Source organism: Hevea brasiliensis, chromosome 9, assembly GCF_030052815.1.
Source record: "Hevea brasiliensis isolate MT/VB/25A 57/8 chromosome 9, ASM3005281v1, whole genome shotgun sequence".
Classification (NCBI taxonomy): domain Eukaryota; kingdom Viridiplantae; phylum Streptophyta; class Magnoliopsida; order Malpighiales; family Euphorbiaceae; genus Hevea; species Hevea brasiliensis.
In genome coordinates, this window is record NC_079501.1 from 13,408,453 (window position 1) to 13,429,629 (window position 21,177).

The 21,177-nt window shown below is 33.9% G+C and overlaps 5 protein-coding genes across 6 annotated transcripts; 3 read left to right on the forward strand and 2 right to left on the reverse strand.

Moving 5' to 3' along the window:
- Window positions 1-2,875: 2,875 nt before the first annotated feature.
- LOC110636963 (transcriptional regulator SUPERMAN) lies at window positions 2,876-3,566 on the reverse strand. Its single transcript, XM_021786870.2, has one exon. The coding sequence runs from the start codon at window positions 3,422-3,424 to the stop codon at window positions 2,927-2,929; it is 498 nt and encodes a 165-aa protein (XP_021642562.2). The 5' UTR covers window positions 3,425-3,566; the 3' UTR covers window positions 2,876-2,926.
- A 1,416-nt stretch (window positions 3,567-4,982) lies between these two features.
- Window positions 4,983-7,544, forward strand: LOC110636945 (tropinone reductase homolog At2g29260, chloroplastic). Of its 2 annotated transcripts, none has more exons than XM_021786845.2 (5): window positions 4,983-5,372; window positions 5,476-5,683; window positions 6,382-6,598; window positions 6,690-6,796; window positions 6,951-7,544. In XM_021786845.2, exons 1-5 carry the CDS (start codon window positions 5,086-5,088, stop codon window positions 7,137-7,139), a joined length of 1,008 nt encoding a protein of 335 aa, XP_021642537.2. In that variant the 5' UTR covers window positions 4,983-5,085; the 3' UTR covers window positions 7,140-7,544. The 2 variants fall into 2 exon arrangements, with proteins under 2 accessions (XP_021642537.2, XP_058008989.1); XM_058153006.1 differs by having other exon boundaries at window positions 5,078-5,217.
- Window positions 7,545-8,889: 1,345 nt separating this feature from the next.
- Window positions 8,890-10,717, reverse strand: LOC110636961 (mitogen-activated protein kinase kinase kinase 20-like). Its single transcript, XM_021786868.2, has one exon. It carries the CDS (start codon window positions 10,655-10,657, stop codon window positions 9,566-9,568), a length of 1,092 nt encoding a protein of 363 aa, XP_021642560.2. The 5' UTR covers window positions 10,658-10,717; the 3' UTR covers window positions 8,890-9,565.
- Window positions 10,718-12,320: 1,603 nt separating this feature from the next.
- Window positions 12,321-14,769, forward strand: LOC110636946 (tropinone reductase homolog At5g06060). The gene is made up of 5 exons (XM_021786848.2): window positions 12,321-12,468; window positions 12,882-13,089; window positions 13,220-13,436; window positions 13,536-13,642; window positions 14,339-14,769. Exons 1-5 carry the CDS (start codon window positions 12,380-12,382, stop codon window positions 14,561-14,563), a joined length of 846 nt encoding a protein of 281 aa, XP_021642540.2. The 5' UTR covers window positions 12,321-12,379; the 3' UTR covers window positions 14,564-14,769.
- Window positions 14,770-17,855: 3,086 nt separating this feature from the next.
- LOC110636987 (probable protein phosphatase 2C 24) lies at window positions 17,856-20,185 on the forward strand. The gene is made up of 4 exons (XM_021786902.2): window positions 17,856-18,673; window positions 18,769-19,104; window positions 19,323-19,428; window positions 19,509-20,185. The coding sequence occupies exons 1-4, from the start codon at window positions 18,167-18,169 to the stop codon at window positions 19,862-19,864; spliced, it is 1,305 nt and encodes a 434-aa protein (XP_021642594.2). The 5' UTR covers window positions 17,856-18,166; the 3' UTR covers window positions 19,865-20,185.
- The last annotated feature ends 992 nt before the right edge of the window (window positions 20,186-21,177 follow it).

The window sequence follows — 21,177 nt, forward strand, 5'->3', positions numbered from 1 at the left end:
TCCACTCAAATGGCCATAATTGCAATTTTGTTGCTCCAATTAGCGTGAGGCTAATTGGAGATGAAAATTAAGACTCAAAGTAATAATTTTCATGTAGAAACCTAGTCCTAAAACTGAACTTAAGTTGATGAAAAATTGGGTTGAATTCGGATTAGGTACCCTGCCCCTGTATAGAACTGACTATATGAATAGTACTTGTTCAAATGGTCATAACTTGGTGTAGAAATGTCCAAATGACCTGATTTTTATATTAATGAAAAGCTTAGACATAGCACATGAAGAAAACAAACCCAAATTCTGACAATAATAAAGTCAAATTGCCAACTAAACTTAGGTCCTTAAATCTACCAGAACCAGAATTGTGCCCAGAATTTTGGATTTTACCAATTTAGCCAGCCATATTAGAAATAGCATAACTTGAGCTACAAAACTCCAAATGGAGTGATTCAAAAAGGAAATTAAAGCTAGGACATTAAGGAACAACTTTGATGAACGAAAGTTGGCCAAATTTCCACTATAGAAGGTCTAATGGAATAGTAGAATCAGATGACCAAAAACTGAAATTTTGGAATTTTTACTTAGGGAATTTGGAATTTCAATTGGCAATCAATGCCAATACAATTGTAATCCAAAATGTGGTATGTGGGTGTAATTAGAATTAACATAGCTATTAAGTATGAAAAAATCAATATTTTGACATGAATAGTGAAATTAATTGTACCCCCAATATGCCAAATACAAAGAACTTCATTTTAGGAGAAATTAAAAAGTATAATCAAGTATGCATGAATTTACTTGTTGGATTAATTAGGAGACATGGTATTGAAATACTGTAAATTATGTGTTTTAGTAGAAAAAGAGACTGGAAATGAGAAAAAGAAAAACGTGAGTCAAGGCAGAGAGGCGACTCACTAGAGGTTTGTACACGACTAATTTTATTTAATTGTTTGATTGTACAAATGAGTTGAGTAAATTATAATTGTCAATGTTTTACATGAAATTATCATTCCCCTTTGACTTGGATAAATTTAGTGTTGCCAACCCAATATGGGAAAAGTATTGAATGTGATTATTGAATTGAAAATGTGATTTTGTGACTAGAAAATCTTGAAAATTTTTTTTTTTTTTCAAAACCACAGTTAGCATAACAGTCTCATTCGGAACTCCCCAATGATAATGGCCATTTGGGGTTTGATAATTGATATTGATTATGTCACATATTAATAACAGTTAGTAGGATGACAAGGTATGAGTATTCATTAGCTAGCTAGCCCTTCCCTCATTAATAACAGTTAGTGAGGTGATTTGCTTTGTCGTTGTGTACAACAAAGCATTGATCGTGAAATTTTGTGTTATGGTCTGGACTGTGTGTTCTTGGCAACACTTTTATTTTATGAATTGTGAATCTTTAATGAAATGTGAATTTACATAAATGATTAATATTAGTTTGAAATAAATGATTCTTGGTGAGTCTGGAAATTTGAATCTACTTCATAAATTATAAAAATTTTGTTTTGTTGTAAATTGTTTGATTTATATTATAATTGATTTTAATTTAAAATTAGTTATGTGCCACTAAGTATTATTACTCAGCGATAGCGTGTTCTGCTGTCACAGATAAGAAAAAGGACAATGTAGCAGACTAAGCTACTTGGAGCTGAAACTGAAGTATTAGTTAGACTTTTTTCGGGTATATTAATCATACCCTTTGTAAATTTTTCTTTTGATGTAAATTAATTTTATGTATCCATATGTACACAATGAGCAGTTGTCTAAAAGTTATACTGTCATTTTAATTAATGTAAACTTTTGAAATATAAACTTGTTTATTCTACATATGTACATGTAGTATTTAAAGTTCTTTTAGAATTCTATAAACTTGTGAGTTGCTTGAACTTGTGAAATTATGGTGATTTGAGATTGAATTGGGTTGTGAATATGGAGTTTGGGATTTAAATATGTATTGGAAGTGTTTTTCACAGGTTTTTGAAGAACTTTTTTTCTCAAATTACAGTTGGCACTCTACTGAATTTTTTATAAAATTTGCGAAAAAACCCAAATTAAGCAATATTTATATTAGAGCCTAAATTTCAATTAAAGGTTTTTAATAATACTTCAGCATTACCCACCACCCTAAAATAAATGAAAATTGTTTTAAAATCCCTTATAGTATAGTTAATGGGTTATCGGTAGGTGAAGTTCGGTAATTCATTAGGTATACTACGGGATCATGTTATACTTTACGGAAGGGTAAGGTGCGACAATAAAACTCCTTATAACTTTTAATAGCTGGTTTTTAAGTTATTTATATTGGTATTTCATTTATCAAATTAAAAAATATATGCATTTTCATGGATTGTTAGCTTTAGGTAAACTAATTATAGATTATTGAAATGTCGATCTGTGTAATTTAGATAATTAAAACTGTGGGTAAAGAAAAAATAATTAAATTTTTCTTGATAAGTGTCAAATTAATGCATAAAAAATATAGTTTTGTAATTTAACAAGTGTCACATCAATAAAAATAACATAGAAATTAGCTACTAAAAGTCATAAGAGAATTTTATGTTAGTTAAATTAAAAATTAAAAAGTTTTATGTTATTTAAATTAAAAATTAGGAAATTTTATATTATAAATTAAAATTTAGACATTTTATTATTATATATCTTTGAGTTGAGATACCATCCATAAAATTTATCCGTACTTCATTTACCAATTTAATAGTAATAGATATTTTATCTAGTAATTAAAACAGATTATTGTTAATGTTCTTCATCATATTTTAGAATTTTTGATGAAATTTAGAGCATGCCCATAGAGGAAGGCAGAAAATCCAAGCTTAATATCTAAATATTGATGTAAAAATTTCAAAGGAAAAAAAAAAGATTTTTCTAATGTATATATGTGAAAAAACAAGGTAATTAACTAAATAAGGGAACACCCAAGTCTAAGCTCAAGATCTAAGTCTTGGGTTGCATCTTTACAAAGTCTCTTGACCTCTGGTTGAAGATGATCTTTCTTCATGGAACTTGATTTAGGAGTGAATATTTCATCACTTCTTTGCCTCTTACTACTAACATTCTCCTTCCTCCTCCCACCTGGATTGATCACTGAAATATCTCCAGTGGCCATCACCATCGGAGTTGAAACTCCGGCTGGCGACATGAAAACCCCAGTCTTAGGATTGTGAACGAAGTCAATTTTAGGAGGATTTTGATGTTGATGATGATGAAGAAAATCGTTTTGAAAATCTGCAGGATACTGCTTTAGCCTTGCTCTATCCCTCCTATGAACATTCATATGACCACCCAAAGCTTGAGCTGACCCGAATTCTCTCCCACAGAAATTGCAGAAATAAGATCTTGGAGGCCATACAGAGACAGAGTCTTCTTCTTTCCAATATTTTGCTGCCTCCATTTCCATAACTGCTAACAATAATATCAAGGATCAGGCCAAGACGGCCTCTCTCTCGCTCTCTCTCTCTTTGTAATTTTGGTATTATATATGCTATATATGCAAGAAAGATATGAGAAAGACTATGTCTTGGTTACAATTATTGAGATTATATACTGGCCTTCAATTCATACCTCATGAAACATTAGAAATTTATGTTCCACAGTTTGACTAACAAAGTTGTGTTGGAGTCATCTCTAGAACCGTAAAGTCTCAAATTTAAATACTAATTACAGTCAATTATATAAAAAAAAATGCCTTAATAGTTGGATTAATTTTGATTATTTGAAGAAATGTTGAATTAATATATAATATATGATCATGACTGCATATTTTTCTACTAATTAAAGGTTCTGATCAGTCAACAATTCAATTTTCTCCTCAAGAAAATTCCATTTGTGGGGGGCCAATTTTGGGCAATTCTTGACTATCGCTTCCCTTTTTTAGATTATATATGTATAATTTGATTAGATCAATGTGTTGAAGCATCTTCCTTCCATATGTGACATGCATGCAATAATTTTTATCACTTGATGTTGGACATTTAATCTATCTACCTCTCATTAAAAAAAGAATCTAATTAATTCCCATATATTTTTTAAACTAATTTGTAATCCTTATTTTTCAAGTGTTGTTCTTGGCTTTGAATTTTTTAGGAGGCCCTCTTCAACATTTATGGTAAGCACAAGCTAGGTAAATATATATATTTTTTATACACTAAAAAGAAAGGTAAACTAAATATATTAAAACACTGCACAAAATTTTTCAGACCTGAATTTGCATTATTTCATCTTTTTATTTATATAAAAAAAAAAACCAGGTGATGGATCTATGAAGAAATTAAGTATAGAGTAAACCCTTGGCTTAGAAGTATCCTCTTGTCCGGCTAAGGAGCTTGCTTGGAATTCCTTGGTCTTTCCTTCTATATTATACTCACCAAGTCGTTCCCCCCGTCCTCACGTCAAGCTAGTCAATCAAGGCGTTTCGTGTCCATTTCTTAAATCTTACCCTAATATTCAATGCGCCAGTTCTTTTATCTTTTTTCCCTAAATAATAATAATAATAATAATAATAATAATAATAATAATAATACTTCTTACTATTAAATTTCATCCAAGTTTACTTTGACTTATACATAATGCGAATGTGAGTTTATAAGTATTTGTTAAGATTTTTTTTAGTCAATAATTATTTGAGTGTAAATATTGGTATAATAACTCTTATATTTTTATGTGTATTATTTTTTTATTCGATAAAAAATATATATATATATAAATATTTATTATTGTATTTTTTATTTAATACTTTAAAATTTTTTTAAAAAAGAAATTACAAAAATTTAATTAAAATTTTAAAAATAAGATAACGCATTTTCAATTAATAATATTATTAATTTATAAAATTAATGTATAATATAAATATATATTATTAATTTAAATTTATAATTAAATATTAAAAATTATTTTTTTATAAAAAATTATCTTTATTTATAAATTATTTTCCGTCAAATAATCCAGCGTTAGCGATTCGAACTCCAATAGAAATCTCATTGGGTCACACACTAGCATGCTGCGAAGCACGAGTAACAGAGCTCTTTGGAACATTTTCCAATCTAATTGCACTGTCTGCAAATGTCTTGCACCATAGCTTTCACATCACCTTCACTCTTGCACTCTTCTTCTTCTTCCTCCTTGTCCTCTGAACTCTACACCATTTTCCACCTGAGTTGCTTTTTCAAGCCTGAGATTTCAAGACGCTTCCATGTAAGTCTCTCGAGCACAACTCTACGCAAATCTACTAGAAGATCCCTTATGACACAAAATTTATCACACAGTAGTACTAGCACTACCGCAATAGATAATAGATGGACCCTTCACACGAAAGCAGCTCTTGTTACTGGTGGTACTCGCGGAATCGGGTAGTTTTGCATTTACGTGTTCCATACCATGGATTTTTTTTCTTTTTAATTTCGGAATTTTGATCATAATGGGAATTTAGATGTGGGTATTCTTGTTTTTTAGGCGTGCGATTGTGGAGGAATTGGTGGGCCTTGGAGCCAGAGTGCACACATGTTGTAGGAATGAGATTGAGCTTAACAATTGCTTGGAAGAATGGCATGGACTAGGTTTTGGGATTAGTGGCTCACGGTGTGATGTTTCAGTCGCAGCCCAAAGAGAAGAGCTTATGGAGACTGTGTCTTCTGTGTTTGATGGCAAGCTGAACATCCTTGTAAGCTCCTTCATTCTCCATTTTTCTTATTTAGATGTCTGTATATCTTGTACATACAACTTGCCCAATGTGTAAATGTAGTTTTCTGTTTTGTACGCGTTATGTTTGTTCATTTGCCTATCAGAGAAATGGGCGTCTTGTGGCTGCATTTTGGCATATTTGAGCTTTTGTTGAACACTTCATTGTATAAGAAATAATTGCTAGGCAGAAATTTTAGAAGTCCTGGCGATCGAGGCCAGGGAGGCACTTGCAAGTATAAAGACTTGTATTTTGAAAGCAATTGATCAATTGAAAATAACAATAACAACTGAATATAATGTTGTCCGTTGTACTGTCTCAATTCTGACTACTACCGCAGTACACTACCATGGTTGGAAACTTGGAAGCTAAAATACCTAAAATTTGACCAAGACCACCAAAAACAAATTTTCATTTATAATCTCCTTTATAAAAATATATATGAGTTGTTGATCATGCCCTGATACATCTGAGTATGTAATTGTCACTCCTTGATATACCCAAAATTTAGTTGTGTGACTTTCATTATTGTGCATCACCATCTGTGTCAGAAACACTCATAATATCTGCACTTTCTTTCACTAATGTAATGTTGTATTCTTACCATTGCTTTTTTTTTTTTTTTTTTTTTTTGGACATGTTAAAACTAAAAGGCATGCCTTAATTTTTTGAATTTCTAGGTTAATAATGTTGGAACAAATATTCGAAAGCCAATGGTGGAGTTCACACCTAAAGAATTTTCTACTCTCATGGCAACCAATTTTGAGTCTGCTTTCCATCTAAGCCAACTTGCTTATCCACTCTTGAAATCTTCGGGTGAGGGAAGTGTTGTATTCACGTCCTCTGTCTCTGGTTTTGTCTCACTGAAATCTATGTCTGTTCATGGAGCAACTAAAGGTAATGAACATATCTGTTGTGGCTATCTGTATGTGTTATGGACGTTGAAGAGTTTATGTATGAGGTTGAATGCTTTTTGTTTCTTCCATAGGAGCAATCAACCAACTAACAAAAAATTTGGCTTGTGAGTGGGCAAAAGACAACATAAGAAGTAATGCTGTTGCACCTTGGTACATCAAAACCTCTATGGTGGAACAAGTAATTTTCTTTTCACCTTGGTAATATGGTGCTTATGTGTGCATTTGTACTTTTACCATATGCTTGTAATATGCTGATGGAATTTGCATGTGTAATACTCATTTAGAATAGTAATTGCTTTTGGTGATCTCACTATATGTCATCTTCATTCCAGATCCTCAGCAATGAGGCATATTTAGAAGAGGTATATTCTAGAACTCCTCTTCGGCGCCTTGGGGATGCAACAGAGGTTTCATCTGTGGTGGCATTCCTTTGTTTACCTGCATCATCTTACATCACTGGCCAGATTATTTGTGTTGATGGAGGAATGTCTGTGAATGGTTTCTTCCCAAGTCATGGTTAGAAGTGATTACTTTATTGATTACCACCCTTCCCATGAGAGATGAGCTTTGTGATTGGGTAAATATTAGCTTCTGAGTTCCTGTTGAGAACCCTGAGAGCCAAAGGAGATCTTACCAGTGACCTGCTATGGCAATCCTTCTCATTTTAATAACTACTTGGCTATAGTTTTTCCTTTGCCTTTACTGGGTCTTTCTCACTTGTATCAGTTCCTCTATCTCTTTCATGTGCAAGCCTTACATTCATGTGAAGCCTGATTTTACTTTCATTCCATGGGGTTTTCCTGTTGTATGATTGACAAATTTGCATTGTGAGCAATGTTTCTAATGAGGAAAGTAAGTTAATTGGATTTTGGTAGTATTAACTTTATTAATATGAACTCTCTCTCTCTCTTTCTCTTCCCTTGTCACACTTGTCTATTATGTAATTCTCTCTCCCTCCTTGTTGTTCCAAGCTCCACAAGTGACGGGCTTCTGTCCGTCCTTTTTTTCTTTTCCTTGCTGTTTTGGTCCCATGCTCCCATCGTTTTCCCTTTCCCATTGGTTGAATGGACATATTATCAAAAAGGTTGATCGTGAAAGGTATTGTCAAGAATTTTCTCGACAAATGAGTTGGTTTTCCTGATAAATGTTAATTTGTTCGATGAAAGTTGCTTCTTTTCCTTCATATGCATGTACACCAGCTATGAACAAACCTAACTTGGCAAACTGTAAACAGAATGAGGGGGTAATATTGTCCAAAACATAGCATATTTGGTACATCTACTTGGATTCAGTGGTACCATAATGGAAAACCAATGTATGATCCTTCTTCTGAGTACAAGGATGTGACCTATAACTTGGATCTCCAGGGCCAGACCCCACTATCTTCACAAGTTTTCAGTAGCCTTTCCTGCCAAACTTCTCTCGGGCAATATTTAGGTTTGTTTCTCTCATCTGCCTACGATACAATATTTAAAATTACCAAGGAGAAAGAGAAGGAGAATGGATCAGGGAAATTTCAGTGGCAGCAAGGACTCTACATGGTCTCTCCAAGGAATGACTGGTGGCACCAAAGGGCTTGGGTTAGTTCTTCCTTTCCCTCTTCAAGGGCTATTATTCTTCTTTTCTTTGTTTGTTTTCTTTTAAGAATACAGCCAGAGTTCTAAAATATAGCAATGAAACCTTCTATTTTGTTTCAGTAATTTTACAGAATAGAACACACTGTGAAAAATGTCTGACGTTAGAGAAATAAAAGGAGAGAGGGGAGAACAGCTGCAGCACTTCCAGCATATCATGCAAGTTATTTGCAAATTTTGATTGTTCTAAGACCAAAGTACAGGCATTGCTTTAACCTTGAGATCATAAAAAGAAGGAAAAGCTGGCCATGACAACAGATTCTGAGAAGCATACTGGAAAATTGGAAAGTGAGGTTTGGATAGATTGGGGTCTATATTAAAATAAATAACAATCCACGGGCTAAGCTGTCTCTCCGCAGAAATTCTAATTAAATCTGAACTTTGGTTTAGCTCTGACAAGTTATCAACTTCAAAAATAGAACTTGAAATCTACGCTGAGAAATAAACACAATTATTGATCTTGGCAATACGTTCTTCAATATATCCCATTCTGCAGTCCCAAACCGCTCCACTTTCACAGGCACGGCGGCTCTTCTGGCATTCAAGAAGACCATACTTTCATATCAGAATTTAACTCTTAACGAACTAGACTTGTCGAGTTGAATGACTCTATCAGTACAGCAGTGAATTTACAGGGACTTCTTATTATCATTATTGATTAAGTAAAATGAGTTTTATGTACATCGGATCAGAAAAATCAACTTACAAATCTTTAGTAAAGAATCAATTACACAGATTCGAAAAAGTAAAATATAAGCAGCAAGTCCCTAACTAAGCAGCCTCCACAACCAAAAGGCATTTGAGCATATTTCTTCAAACAACTTGAGCAGACTTCCACAGCCTAGCAGCTTAATCAAGCCAACTGAATTAGCATCATCACCAGTTAAAAAGCTTGCTCTATAACATGTTGAGTCCTCAGCCTTGTTGAGAATCACTTCGAACCATTACTGGACTACCAAAATTTCAAGAACAAAGAGGAACCCACTTCTGCCAGCGAACTCCAGATCAATTTCTTTGCTGCTGAAACCAGATTTTGATAAATTCCTGCAAACAATATCCATTAAATCTTTCCATTTTGTGGAATTGTGCTTGATGTCCCACTCACTAAACGGAATGGTTTCAGAAGAGATCAACCCATTGCTCAAATTTTGAGGGAGTTACTACAGGCTTGAACTACAAAAGCATATCAATGTGCACCAGTAGGAATGATGAAGAACACTTGACAGTGTTCCACCATATTTGAAGAATCCTGCGTTGGTGAAGCAAAACCGTCATTTTCAATCATGGTAGAGACTGGAGCTGATTCTGTGAATTCAAGGACACTGAAATTGCGAAACACCAGACTTCTCATCTACCGAAGAAGAGGAAGGACCCTCTTCAGATATAAAGCTCCAGTCTTCAGAATAGCTCGAAGCACAAAATTCATTTTCAACATCAGGCAATGTGACAATAGGGTCCATCCACCCTTCTTCCAAGATCTCCCCAAATTCGCTGCCTTTTGTGTTATCTAATCCTGACACAAAAGGATGATTTAATAGCATCTCAGCAGTGAATCTAAATGTAGGTTTCTTCGCCAGACACCCTTTCAAGAAATCCTTCCCATCCTTCGAAATCTCAGAAGGAATTTTAGGCAATTCATACCTATTGCCAATCTTTTTTAGAAGTTGTTCGGTGGACATATTAGGCTTCACATCCCAAACTGACTTCCCAGTGAACATCTCATAAACTATGCACCCAAGAGCCCAAATATCAGAGGGAGGCTCCTGAATATGATCAACCACAGTCTCTGGTGCCATATACGAAGTAGTCCCTCCCAAATAAGAGAACAACTTCCTCTTCTTGCTCTTTTCAATTTTCTTGGCCAACCCAAAATCCCCTATCTTTGGCACAAATTCATCACTCTTGGTGGACACAAGCAGCACGTTTGCAGGCTTCAAATCGCAATGCACATAACCAAGGCTATGAATATAAGCAATGCCTTGAAGAACAGACCTTGTGTATTTCTTCACATCCGACTCAGGCAACCCATGACCACCGGATTTCTTTATAAGATCAGCCAGGGTTCCTCCGGAAGCATATTCCAGCAAGAGATTGTAAACCATTTCGCCATCCTTGTTGGTTGTAATTTCTTCGCCATAACACTCGAGAATATATGGACAACCATAAAGATGGTTGAAGACCTCTTTCTCCTTCTGAAGCGAACTTGAAACGGAGACCTCCGCTGATTTCACCGCCATAACTGGGGGATATATTCTGTTTCTTGATTTGGGTTTCTTCACATTCGCCAAATAAACGGAGCCAAATCCTCCTTTTCCAATCAAACGCCCTCTCCACCAGGACACTCCATGATTATACAAGCTCTCTTCTCCTCCTTCAACTTGCTCAGCCAATGTTTTTCTTTTCATCGCTTCTACTATGTTTTTCTCTTCTGATCCAAGAAAACGAACATGAAAGGTTTAAGAATGCATCCAAATAAGAAGGGGTTTTGCTTTGCGCATTTATATGACTTCAAGCCCAAGTTTGTTTATCGGACGGGTTAATTGCATCAATGGTTCTTAAATTTAATAGTATTTTCATTTTGATATCTAAATTTTAATTTTTTTAAATAAAATCACTCAACTTAAATTTTATTTTAAAAAAGTCATTCAATAACAGTTTTTCACTCAATATCGAAATTTTTCCTTTAAAATCTTTTCTCACTTTGTAATTAACGATGAGATGAGATTTTGTGGTGTCATGAATTTTTTTTCTTGTCTTCTTAAGAAAGTTATGGCTAATCCGTAAATAAAGTCAGAGCCTATTGTAGAGGATCATTATCGCGATGAGGAGATTATTTCTTTTTAGATATAGACAAAATAATAATTTTATTTTTTTAAACTGATAAATCTGCTATTACAAATAAAAGTGACTTTTTCTTGAAATAAAATTTAAATTAAGTAACTTTATTTTAAAAAATTAAAATTTAAGGATAAAAATAAAAAGGTCCTAAATTTAAGAATAACCGGTGCAATTAACCCTTCTCCTAGCCGTCGTGTTAAGTCGGGAAACGAGTGATTTTAGCACAAGCGAGAATATTGTGCTCCATTATTTATTTATTTATTCTGATAAATATCCTTTTATATATATATATATATAAGTTTGAACATTTGCCTCATTATAAAAAATAATTATATATTATATAAATAAAATAGTATCAATTACAAGATAATATTCGAAACTCTCAGGTTATATTAAATTAAAAGGCTTTAATTAAAAATAGTATATAAGAAGAAAATGAGAAAAATATGGATTTATATGGGAAAAATGAAATTACATTTTAAAAATAAAAAAAAATTGAATTTTATTCAATTAAATAAGTTATTTAAAAATATATTTATTATTATAAATAATATAATTTTATAAAAATTCAATTTCTTCAATAAATTTTTTATTGAAAAAATTAAAATATTATCCTAACTGTCAATTAATAAGTTGAATTGAATTTTTATATATCAAATTATTCAAACGATGTGATAATATAATTTAATTTATTTAATGTTATTGTAAATTTTATTTAAAATTTACAATTATGAATTGTAAAAATTTTTTAGTATTTAATTACAAATGGGACAATGATTTTGAAACATTAGTGGCATCCATTGTGAAAAGTTTTGGCATTTGCATAATATAATTTTTGCCAAGTGAAAATATTAAATCAACTTCTGTTTAAGAAAGTAATTTTATTGGGATTGTCCATATTTAGTTGGGTTTTTAAAATACTATTATAAAAAAAAATAGAATTTTAGTTTATAATTAAAGATGAATATTATTTATTTTGAATAAAATACATTTCAGAATTTACGATTTATTTGTTCAAATAGATTTTATATATATATATATATATATTAAAATATTATTTTAAATGTGATTAAAAAAATAATTTTAAAAAATTATTTAATTAAGGCAAATGAAATTTGAATTTTACAATTTATAATGTTTTTACTAAAAAATAACTGATTAATTTCATAATTTTAATACGCGTGAGGACCAAAAAGTCAACCATGCAGTCTATAAAAACCACTGGAAGAGGAACAAGCAGCCGTAGCGCTGTAGGAAGCGAGAGAGAGAGAGAGAGAGAGAGAGAGAGAATGGAGGAGTTGGATAGCAGCAGAAGGGGTAGCAGGTGGTCTCTTCAAGGGATGACGGCTCTCGTTACTGGTGGAACCAAAGGAATAGGGTACCGTTTTCCTCTTCTCCTAATCTTTTTTTTTTGTTTTCTTTTATTCGTTCGTTCACTCTGTTTCTCTTTATTATAATGATTATATAAGCATCTAATGTCATAGTTCTTGAAGGGTTCGCGTGTAATTGTCTTGCCTGAGCTTTTATATGGGATTTTTTTGTAGAATTTTATGTATGAACTAGGCTAATTAACCGAAGCTAAATGAGTATCGTAATACAAATATATTTATTTTAAATTGAAGAATGAAATTTTAAAATTGGTGAATCAGAAATGTTTCTCATGAATTTTGCCATATAATGGATTGATATATGTACTAATTCACCCCAACAGTTTTTGTGTTGAAAGAGAGTTCAAGAAAGGGTATTTTCTGCTGCTTCTGCTGGTAATATTTTGCTATATTTGGGTTACAGTCATGCTATTGTGGAGGAATTGGCAGGATTAGGGGCAAAAGTGCACACATGCTCACGCAATGAATCCCACCTGAATGATTGCATCCATAAATGGGAAGCTAAGGGTTTTGAAGTCACAGGTACATTATGTGACGTATCCTCTAAAGCCAATAGAGAGGACCTAATGAACAAAGTCTCCACTTTGTTCAATAGGAAGCTTAACATCCTTGTGAGTCCCCTTTCTTTTGGCGTGGATTTTATTAGCTCATATTCATAATTTTTCATCATCTTTCTTTATCAGAGAAATTGTTCTATCTACTGTGGTTATAAATATTGAGGTTATGAATTTCTCGGTTCAGATAAACAATGTGGGAACGAACATTGGAAAGCCCACTTTGAAGTGCACAGCAGAGGATTTCTCATATTTGATGGGCACCAATTTTGAGTCTGCTTACCACCTGTGCCAACTTGCACATCCGCTTCTTAAAGCTTCAGGGGCAGGAAGTATTGTTTTTATCTCTTCAGTTAGTGGAGTAGTATCAGTAAATATTGGCTCCATCTATGGAGCTACCAAAGGTGCTTTTTCTTGGAAAATAATCTGTTTCTGTTGTGCCATTTTATTCTAAAAATTAAGATATGACTGACTGAGCTGAATTCTTCTCATCCTTTTTGCAGCTGCAATGAACCAGCTCACTAAGAATTTGGCATGTGAATGGGCAAAAGACAATATAAGGACTAATTGTGTTGCACCTTGGTTCATCAGAACTCCCTTTACTGAACCTGTAATATCCTTTCTTATGCTTTTGCTTTGTGTTAGAATGATCCTTGTTTAATTTCAAAGCCTTGGATTTTCATAGTCAATTATGCTTTATAAGTCCCCTTGCAAGGGAACTTGGGTATGGTATTAGCATTAGGAACTTACTACTGTTACTTGATTTCTTTAAGGCCACATTTGGTTTGCTTTGTAAATGGGAATAGAATGCAATTCTTGCAATCGTATTTCATTTTCTTGTTAGGTACACAGAATCCAACTTTTTATGGTACTTTTGTATTTGAGTAACTCATATTTAGATGAAAATGACATCTATTTTTAAGTATAATTTTTAAGATTACTATTAAATTATGTTTAGTTATTTTAAATTAAAAATGGAATAGGATTCTTGGTGTGTAGGTAACTCGGTATCATTTTCTGTTATCAGTACATTTCCAAGACAAACAAACATATCCTAACTGTATATATAGTACGTTCTTAGATAAGGAATAGCTAATATGCTTGGACTAGGAACTTAACCAACCCTTGTGTTTTCCATGGAGTTCAAATATTTTTCTGGATTGTGTGATATAAATTAGTCTGTGCCATTTCTTATGCTCCTTGTCTGTGTTATTGGGTTCTTATCACAAATATATAGCAGATCTTTTGTTTTGTCTGTCTTACTACAAGTAAATTAATCTCTTTTCTTTTCTCCTATCGCTTGTAGGATCTAAATTTTGAAATATTTTCCAAGCCTATCATCTCCCGAACTCCAATAGGACGGGTTGGAGAGCCAGAGGAGGTCTCGTCGTTAGTGGCATTTTTGTGTCTACCTGCAGCTTCTTATATAACAGGGCAGACAATTTGTGTTGATGGAGGAGTGACAGTGAATGGGTTGTTCTTCCCAGGAACAGAAAACAACACAACAACCCAAGTTCCAAACAATACTTGACATTCCAGTAGATTAAGTTCTGCTCATCAACACGCCTTTGGCAAGTTTATAGGACAATTTCACTCATTTCCTTCTTGTTCCAAGATTAAAACTTCTGAAATTCATACAGCTATAATAATTTCATATCAAACAAAGAAACTAAATGTTCAATTTGATGTTTGATATATTGATATTAATGAGACTGGTGCATCATCATTTGCATTTCATTTTTAGGGTCCCTCTGAATATATGTGCCCACCGTTCCAAGAGTAAAGCTTTCTTGTTGGTGGATCTGGGTAACTCTTGAAGTCTTAAACAAAAGGCCCAGCCACCTTTTAGAAGGGCCACCAAATGGACTAGCTTTTAATATGGTGAGAAGGGCAAAACTTAATCCACAATACCTCGATTTATCAACTGGAGAAGTCAGGTACCTTTGTTTTACATGCATAATTGCTATTACAAATCAGGTAAAATTGACAGTATGTACTTAATTTATATCCTGCGTAATAGTCTCTCCATTAATTATTTTTTAATAATAAAAAAATTATTTTACTTTAAAATTTAAATTAAGGCAAATTATAACAAAAATCGAAGAAACAACTGCTTCCAACAAACAGCAACTTATTCACCATGGTCGGGTAAACTAACAGTGGAAGTGTGGACACTATTTCTTCCATCTTTCCGTTCAATTTGATAACAAGCTCCTTTAGTTGGGAATGGCAACGAGTGAAACGGATAAAACCTATGCTATATTGTGAAGATATTTTGAATTATTAGTTTATCACATAATATTAACAGGTCTGGGGCTGTTTAAATTAAACTTCGACTGGAGATTTGCTTAGAAATTTGTGAAAGGGCTGCTAAGTCTAATCAAGAACGACTAAACCTATGCTGTTTTTAAAATAATTGGATGTTTAGTACAAAGGGAAGGGATTAGGGAACCTGCCAAAGTTACCAGCGGTGGTTTTGTCTATTGTGATACGCAACCCAAGGGCAACTGAAACAGATGACTTGTTGGACAGTGCTGGTCTTCGTTTGTGGCTCATTAAAACATATTCTATTGAGAATTGTCCATTACGTTTCTTTTTTTTTTTTTATTTAACTTTAATTTTCCAGTCTCCATCTGTACATTGCAATCAAAGTCATCAAATAAAGTTAGATGGTAGATTCGAATTTTGATAATTTGAAGATATTTTCAGTTAGGAAGTTTTTCTAGGTTTTTAATTTTCATTTATTATTTTTATTTATTAAATAGTATATATTTTGGAGTTGCATGCAGCTGGCATAAACAAATGGACTGGACTCGGGTCTCCGATCAGACTAAACCCACGATGAAACATAGGCCTTGCAACTCCGTCAACTGTTTTCTATCCGAAGCTCAACTCCTCAAATTCACGCAAAAACAAAACAATCCATCCATATGCAATCACCATCATCTACCCACCCACTCCGCCGCCACATATATTCAACAACCGCCTACCACCACCCTGATCTCTCCGCAGCCCCACAATCATCAACCACCACGTAACCCTCCTCTTCTCTCAACGTGTCTCTCTCTCTTTCCACCACGTATCCGCTTCCTCCATTCCCTTTCACCAAGCACTCTCTTTTCTCCAGCTCAACCTCCCACGTGTCCGCTGTTTGGCTGTTTCAGTTTTTAAAATGTTTCTGGTAAGTTGTCAATTTCAAAGAATCAACCAAAGGAAAGAAAGTTCACCGTCTAACCATATAACCTAACTTAACCAAACCACAGTTTCTGTTGTCATAAAAGTAAAGCAACCATGGTTAATTATCGTTTTGCCCTTCTGTGTCACGTGGCGCAAAGCTTTTGCCTCCTGTCAACTTCAATCACCGAATAGAGTACAACTGCTCGCCAGCTATGGTTAACACGTGGAGCCTTCTCCATGTGTCTTCGACCTTCCCTACAACATTTTTTTTGACGAGCGTACTGTTCTATCTGTCGCTGCGCACGTTGGCCACTGGTTTCCTTCCACGTAAGACGAGAATGTAGTTGTGTTGATTAGCCTACCTGAAATTAAGGGACCAAAACTATAATTCATAATATCTGTGGGGCTCTTTCATTATTCAGTGGATTTATTTATGTGAATGAAGGTGCCGTTCGCCTGCCACGTACTTTTCGCAGGTGTTCTTTTCGTTTGTATTTGTATTCGTTCTTTCCGCAGGTTCGAAATTTATACATGTGTACTTTTAATATTTTTAAATAATAATAATAATCAATTAGGTTGATGGTAATTGATTGCCATATTTCAACTATCTTTTATGAAAATGCATTGCTAGTGAGTTATATCCGTGAAACGTGTCGATCTAAAATAGGGTGGACCGTCGACACGTGGAGCTGAATTAAGAAGCCTCATCTCAGATATTCCATAGGCGTCACTTCTCCTATGGGAGGTCCTTCGCCCAAAACGTTAACGTCATCAACTTATATATTTGATTGGGCCACTGACCCCAACGCTATGTTTAGATAAATTTTGGGAGAGAAAAAAAAATAAAAGGAAGAATTATTTTTTTTTTCAATTGTGTAAAAAAATAAAAATTAATATAAAAAAATAAAAAGTAAATAGTATAAATTTAATTTTTTATTTTAATTTTTATTTTTTTAATATAAGAAAAAAATTAGAGAAAAATAATGAATAAATTTTAAGAGAAAGAAAAATAAAAGAAAAAAATATTTTTTATTTTTTTTATGTTTAAATATGTAAAAAATAAAAAAAATTAACATAAAAAATAAAGGATAAATAATGTAAATTTATTTTTTAAAAAAATTTTTTATTTTTTCTTTAATTTAAAAAAATTTTAAAAAAAATTAATTTTCTCTTCTTATTTTCTCTCCCTTATTCAAGTTAATTTTTTTCTCTCTTTTTCATTACTCAAACATGGTGCAAAGGAATCAGGTTAAGAATTTCAAAAAAAAAAAAAATTGTATACTCATTCTCGTATTCCTTGATTGCGAAACGTGTTCCTTTAGTTACAAAAATTGAAAATCAAATCCGTGTTTCCATTTTCCATCTCTTATAATTTTGACAATATAACTCGAAATTAAATAAAATTGAAAAGTTATTTTTATTTTTATTTTAATATAAACATATATGTTAATAAAAAAAAAATTAAATAGGGGTTTAAAACCAAGAAGAGGTGAGCTGGCAATCGTATAGGAGGGGACCACATGCGTGTGAGCAAAGTGAGCACCCTTTACTGGTCGTGGTGAATTTTAATTGGCACACGTAGTTTTTTCTCCCTCTAAACAGAACTTAAACGTGTACGGATATTGATGCCTGGGGTAACAGATCTAACGCTGACACGTGTTCGATTAGTGAATGGAGACGAGTACAATCTGCCCGTGACCGTGACGGGTTCCTCACTAAAGAAAAAATAATAACAATAATAATAATGAATGAGGCAGAAGCGGCCTCTCCCTCTCTTCAAGCTCTCGCTTAAGCGCCCGAGCTCTTCTCTTTCATTTCTTGATTCCAGTTTCAAAAATTTTTGAAAGAAAGGTAGATTTTTATCCTAATCTTAAATGAGAATCATTAAATAGATAACAAGTAAAAGAAGTCGTTCAAGATCTTAGGGGAAATAAAGGAGTTCGCTTTTTCTTTCTTAATGGCTGAGATATGCTGTGGAGTAGTAAGTGACAGTGAAGCGTCGATGCCTTGTGAAGGGAGTCCGAGAGCAGCTAGGCGGAGGAGAATGGAGATCAGACGGTTCAAATTCGTCACAGGTGTTGTCCCATCCTCGCCGGAGACGGCAGAAAGTAATAAACGGCGTAAAATTGAAGTTCACACGGCCTTATTGCCAGCTTCTCGCCACGAGAACTCAGTAGTGAAGAATCAAGACAAAAGAATCGTACTAAAGGTTGAAAATGGAAAATTGGAAACTACAGATATTATATTTTCAAGCAAGTCTCTGAATCTGGTTCTGAGTCCGACCTTTTCATCACCTCCCATTGATCCAGACTTGTATCCGAAATACGGCGTCGCTTCAGTCTGCGGAAGGAGAAGAGACATGGAAGATGCTGTGGCAATTTACCCTTCTTTCTGTTGCAAGGACCAAGATTCCACTACTGAATTACACTATTTTGGCGTCTACGACGGCCATGGTTGCTCTCACGTATGTCACTACCCGTGTTTAAGCCAAATTTCTACCTTTTCAAGCTCTAGGGATCATAACATTGAATCTGTCTCTCTGTTTCGTGGTGTTTTCAGGTGGCAGTCAGGTGCAGAGAGAGACTGCATGAGCTGGTGAAGGAAGAATTGCTAGAGAGCAAGGAAGCAACAGTAGTAGAGGCGGCGACGGCGAAATGGAAAAGCGCGATGGAGAGGAGCTTCTCGCGGATGGACAAAGAGGTGATCGCGTGGAATGAAGGTGTCGTTGGCGCTAGTTGCAGGTGTGAGATGCAAACCCCAGAATGCAACGCCGTTGGATCTACAGCTGTGGTTGCAGTCGTAACCCCTGACAAGATTATCGTGGCCAACTGTGGTGACTCTAGAGCTGTCTTGTGCCGCAATGGCAAGCCTATCCCCCTCTCTACTGATCACAAGGTTCGCACTCCTTTCTCAAAACCCTAAATGCTAAAGAATTCTTTTTAGTGATCAAAGATATTTGAACCCAGTGATTCGCATGTGTTTGAAGAGCAACGGGCTTTTGCCATTTCATTTGCTTTCCCTTCCGATTTTCTTACAACCAAACAAGAGTCCTTGCATTATGAATTTCAAAACTTCCTAATTAACTTGGGCTCTCTCGGGATGCGTGCTAACAGCCGGACCGTCCAGAAGAGTGGAACAGGATCCAAGCCGCCGGTGGACGTGTTATATACTGGGATGTTCCACGAGTGCTCGGAGTTCTGGCAATGTCGAGAGCGATAGGTATTTTAAGAAGTTTATGGGAAAAATTGCGCGATTTCTAGTATTGATTATCTCACATCTTGTGATAATGATCCGCATAGGTGATAACTATCTAAAACCGTACGTGAGCTGTGAGCCAGAGGTGACGATAACGGATCGGACAGCGGAGGATGATTGCTTGATACTGGCCAGCGACGGGCTTTGGGACGTGGTGTCCAACGACACAGCTTGTGGGGTGGCGCGTATGTGTTTGAGAGGGAAAGGTCAGGAGCAGCAGTCGTGTTCTTCGCCAGAGAATGAGGTGCTAGCGGGTAGTGTCGCCGCCACCGGTGGATGTGGGGAAATGCCGGACAAGGCATGCTCGGACGCGTCGATGCTGCTGACGAAGTTGGCTCTGGCCAGGCACACTACCGACAACGTGAGCGTTGTCGTGGTAGATTTAAGGAAAGACACGTAGCCGTCAACTTATCACTTTTTTTTTTAACTTTTTTTTTAAATGCTTTGAAGGTTTATTAGAAAAAAAGGGGAAAAAAAATCTTCTGAGTTTCACCTTAGGGGTGAGAAATGAGATAGTGAAAAAAGATGTGGATGGAAATGGAATTTTGGAGTAGAGGGAGGGAAAAAAAAAAGACCTAGTTCTCGATCTGTTAAATGAAATCAGCTTTTTCAACGAAAATGGTTCTATGTTGTAAAAAGTTGAGTATAATTTCTTGTTTTAATTCTTGTTATTACTTTTTTTTATTATTATTAATTTCCATTGTGAAGTTTTTTAGAGTAATTGTGTAATTTTTTTTTTTAATTATAGCAAGGTGATATTTTTTATATATTATATTAATTTTGTTTTTAATAGAATTAACAATATCTTGTTGAGGTTAGATTTAAAAATATAAAAGGAGGACAATATTACATATTTTTATAGTATGCTAAAAAGATTTAAAATTTAGTTCATAAAATATAAGGTTTAATTGGACTGATTTTCGACACTCTTTTTAAGGTTTGTTTACCTGCGTGAGAAATACTCGAGATATGTATTTAGTCTTTGAAAATTTTTAATCAAGATGATAAAAGCGAAACAATGTGAAAGGAATAAATGTTGGGCGAGAAAAGTAGCTATTTGGTGTATATATACATATGTATATATAATGTTCTTTAATTAAAAAAAAAAAATAATGATTTGTTTTTTATTTAGAATGTAAATGATGATTTAGATGGGCGTAACTTGAAAATGGACGTCATGATTATTTTCTGAAAATGGACCTGCCTCTAGTTTTGCCCTCTGAGGCATAGCTTTGATTTCTTAAAAATTTCGTTCCATTCAATTTTTAATAAAATGAATTAAGTTATATGTACAATTTTAAATGACCTGCTGTTGCACTCTTTATTCTTTTGCTCTTAATTTCTTGGCACGCCGAAAATTCCTGGAAATTAAAGGGGGTGCTTTATTCATGGAAATGTCGCTTTGCATGAATAAAGCTCCAAAGGTCCCTTTCCCAAGTTTCCAACTGCACAAATTCTATCAAATTTGACATCACAAAGCTACTAATCGATTTGTATCAATTTCAACTTTAGAGCTTTTTTTTCATTTTTTTATTTAAGCTATTATTACATCATAAACTGTTTAAATTTATAAGAAATAATAAATAAATAATAATAAAAATAATTATAATATTCATTCTTATATGATTACAAATTATATATATATATATGAAATGATTGTATTTTCAAAAATTAAAATTTTAATTCTCATATATAATGTATAATAATTAATAA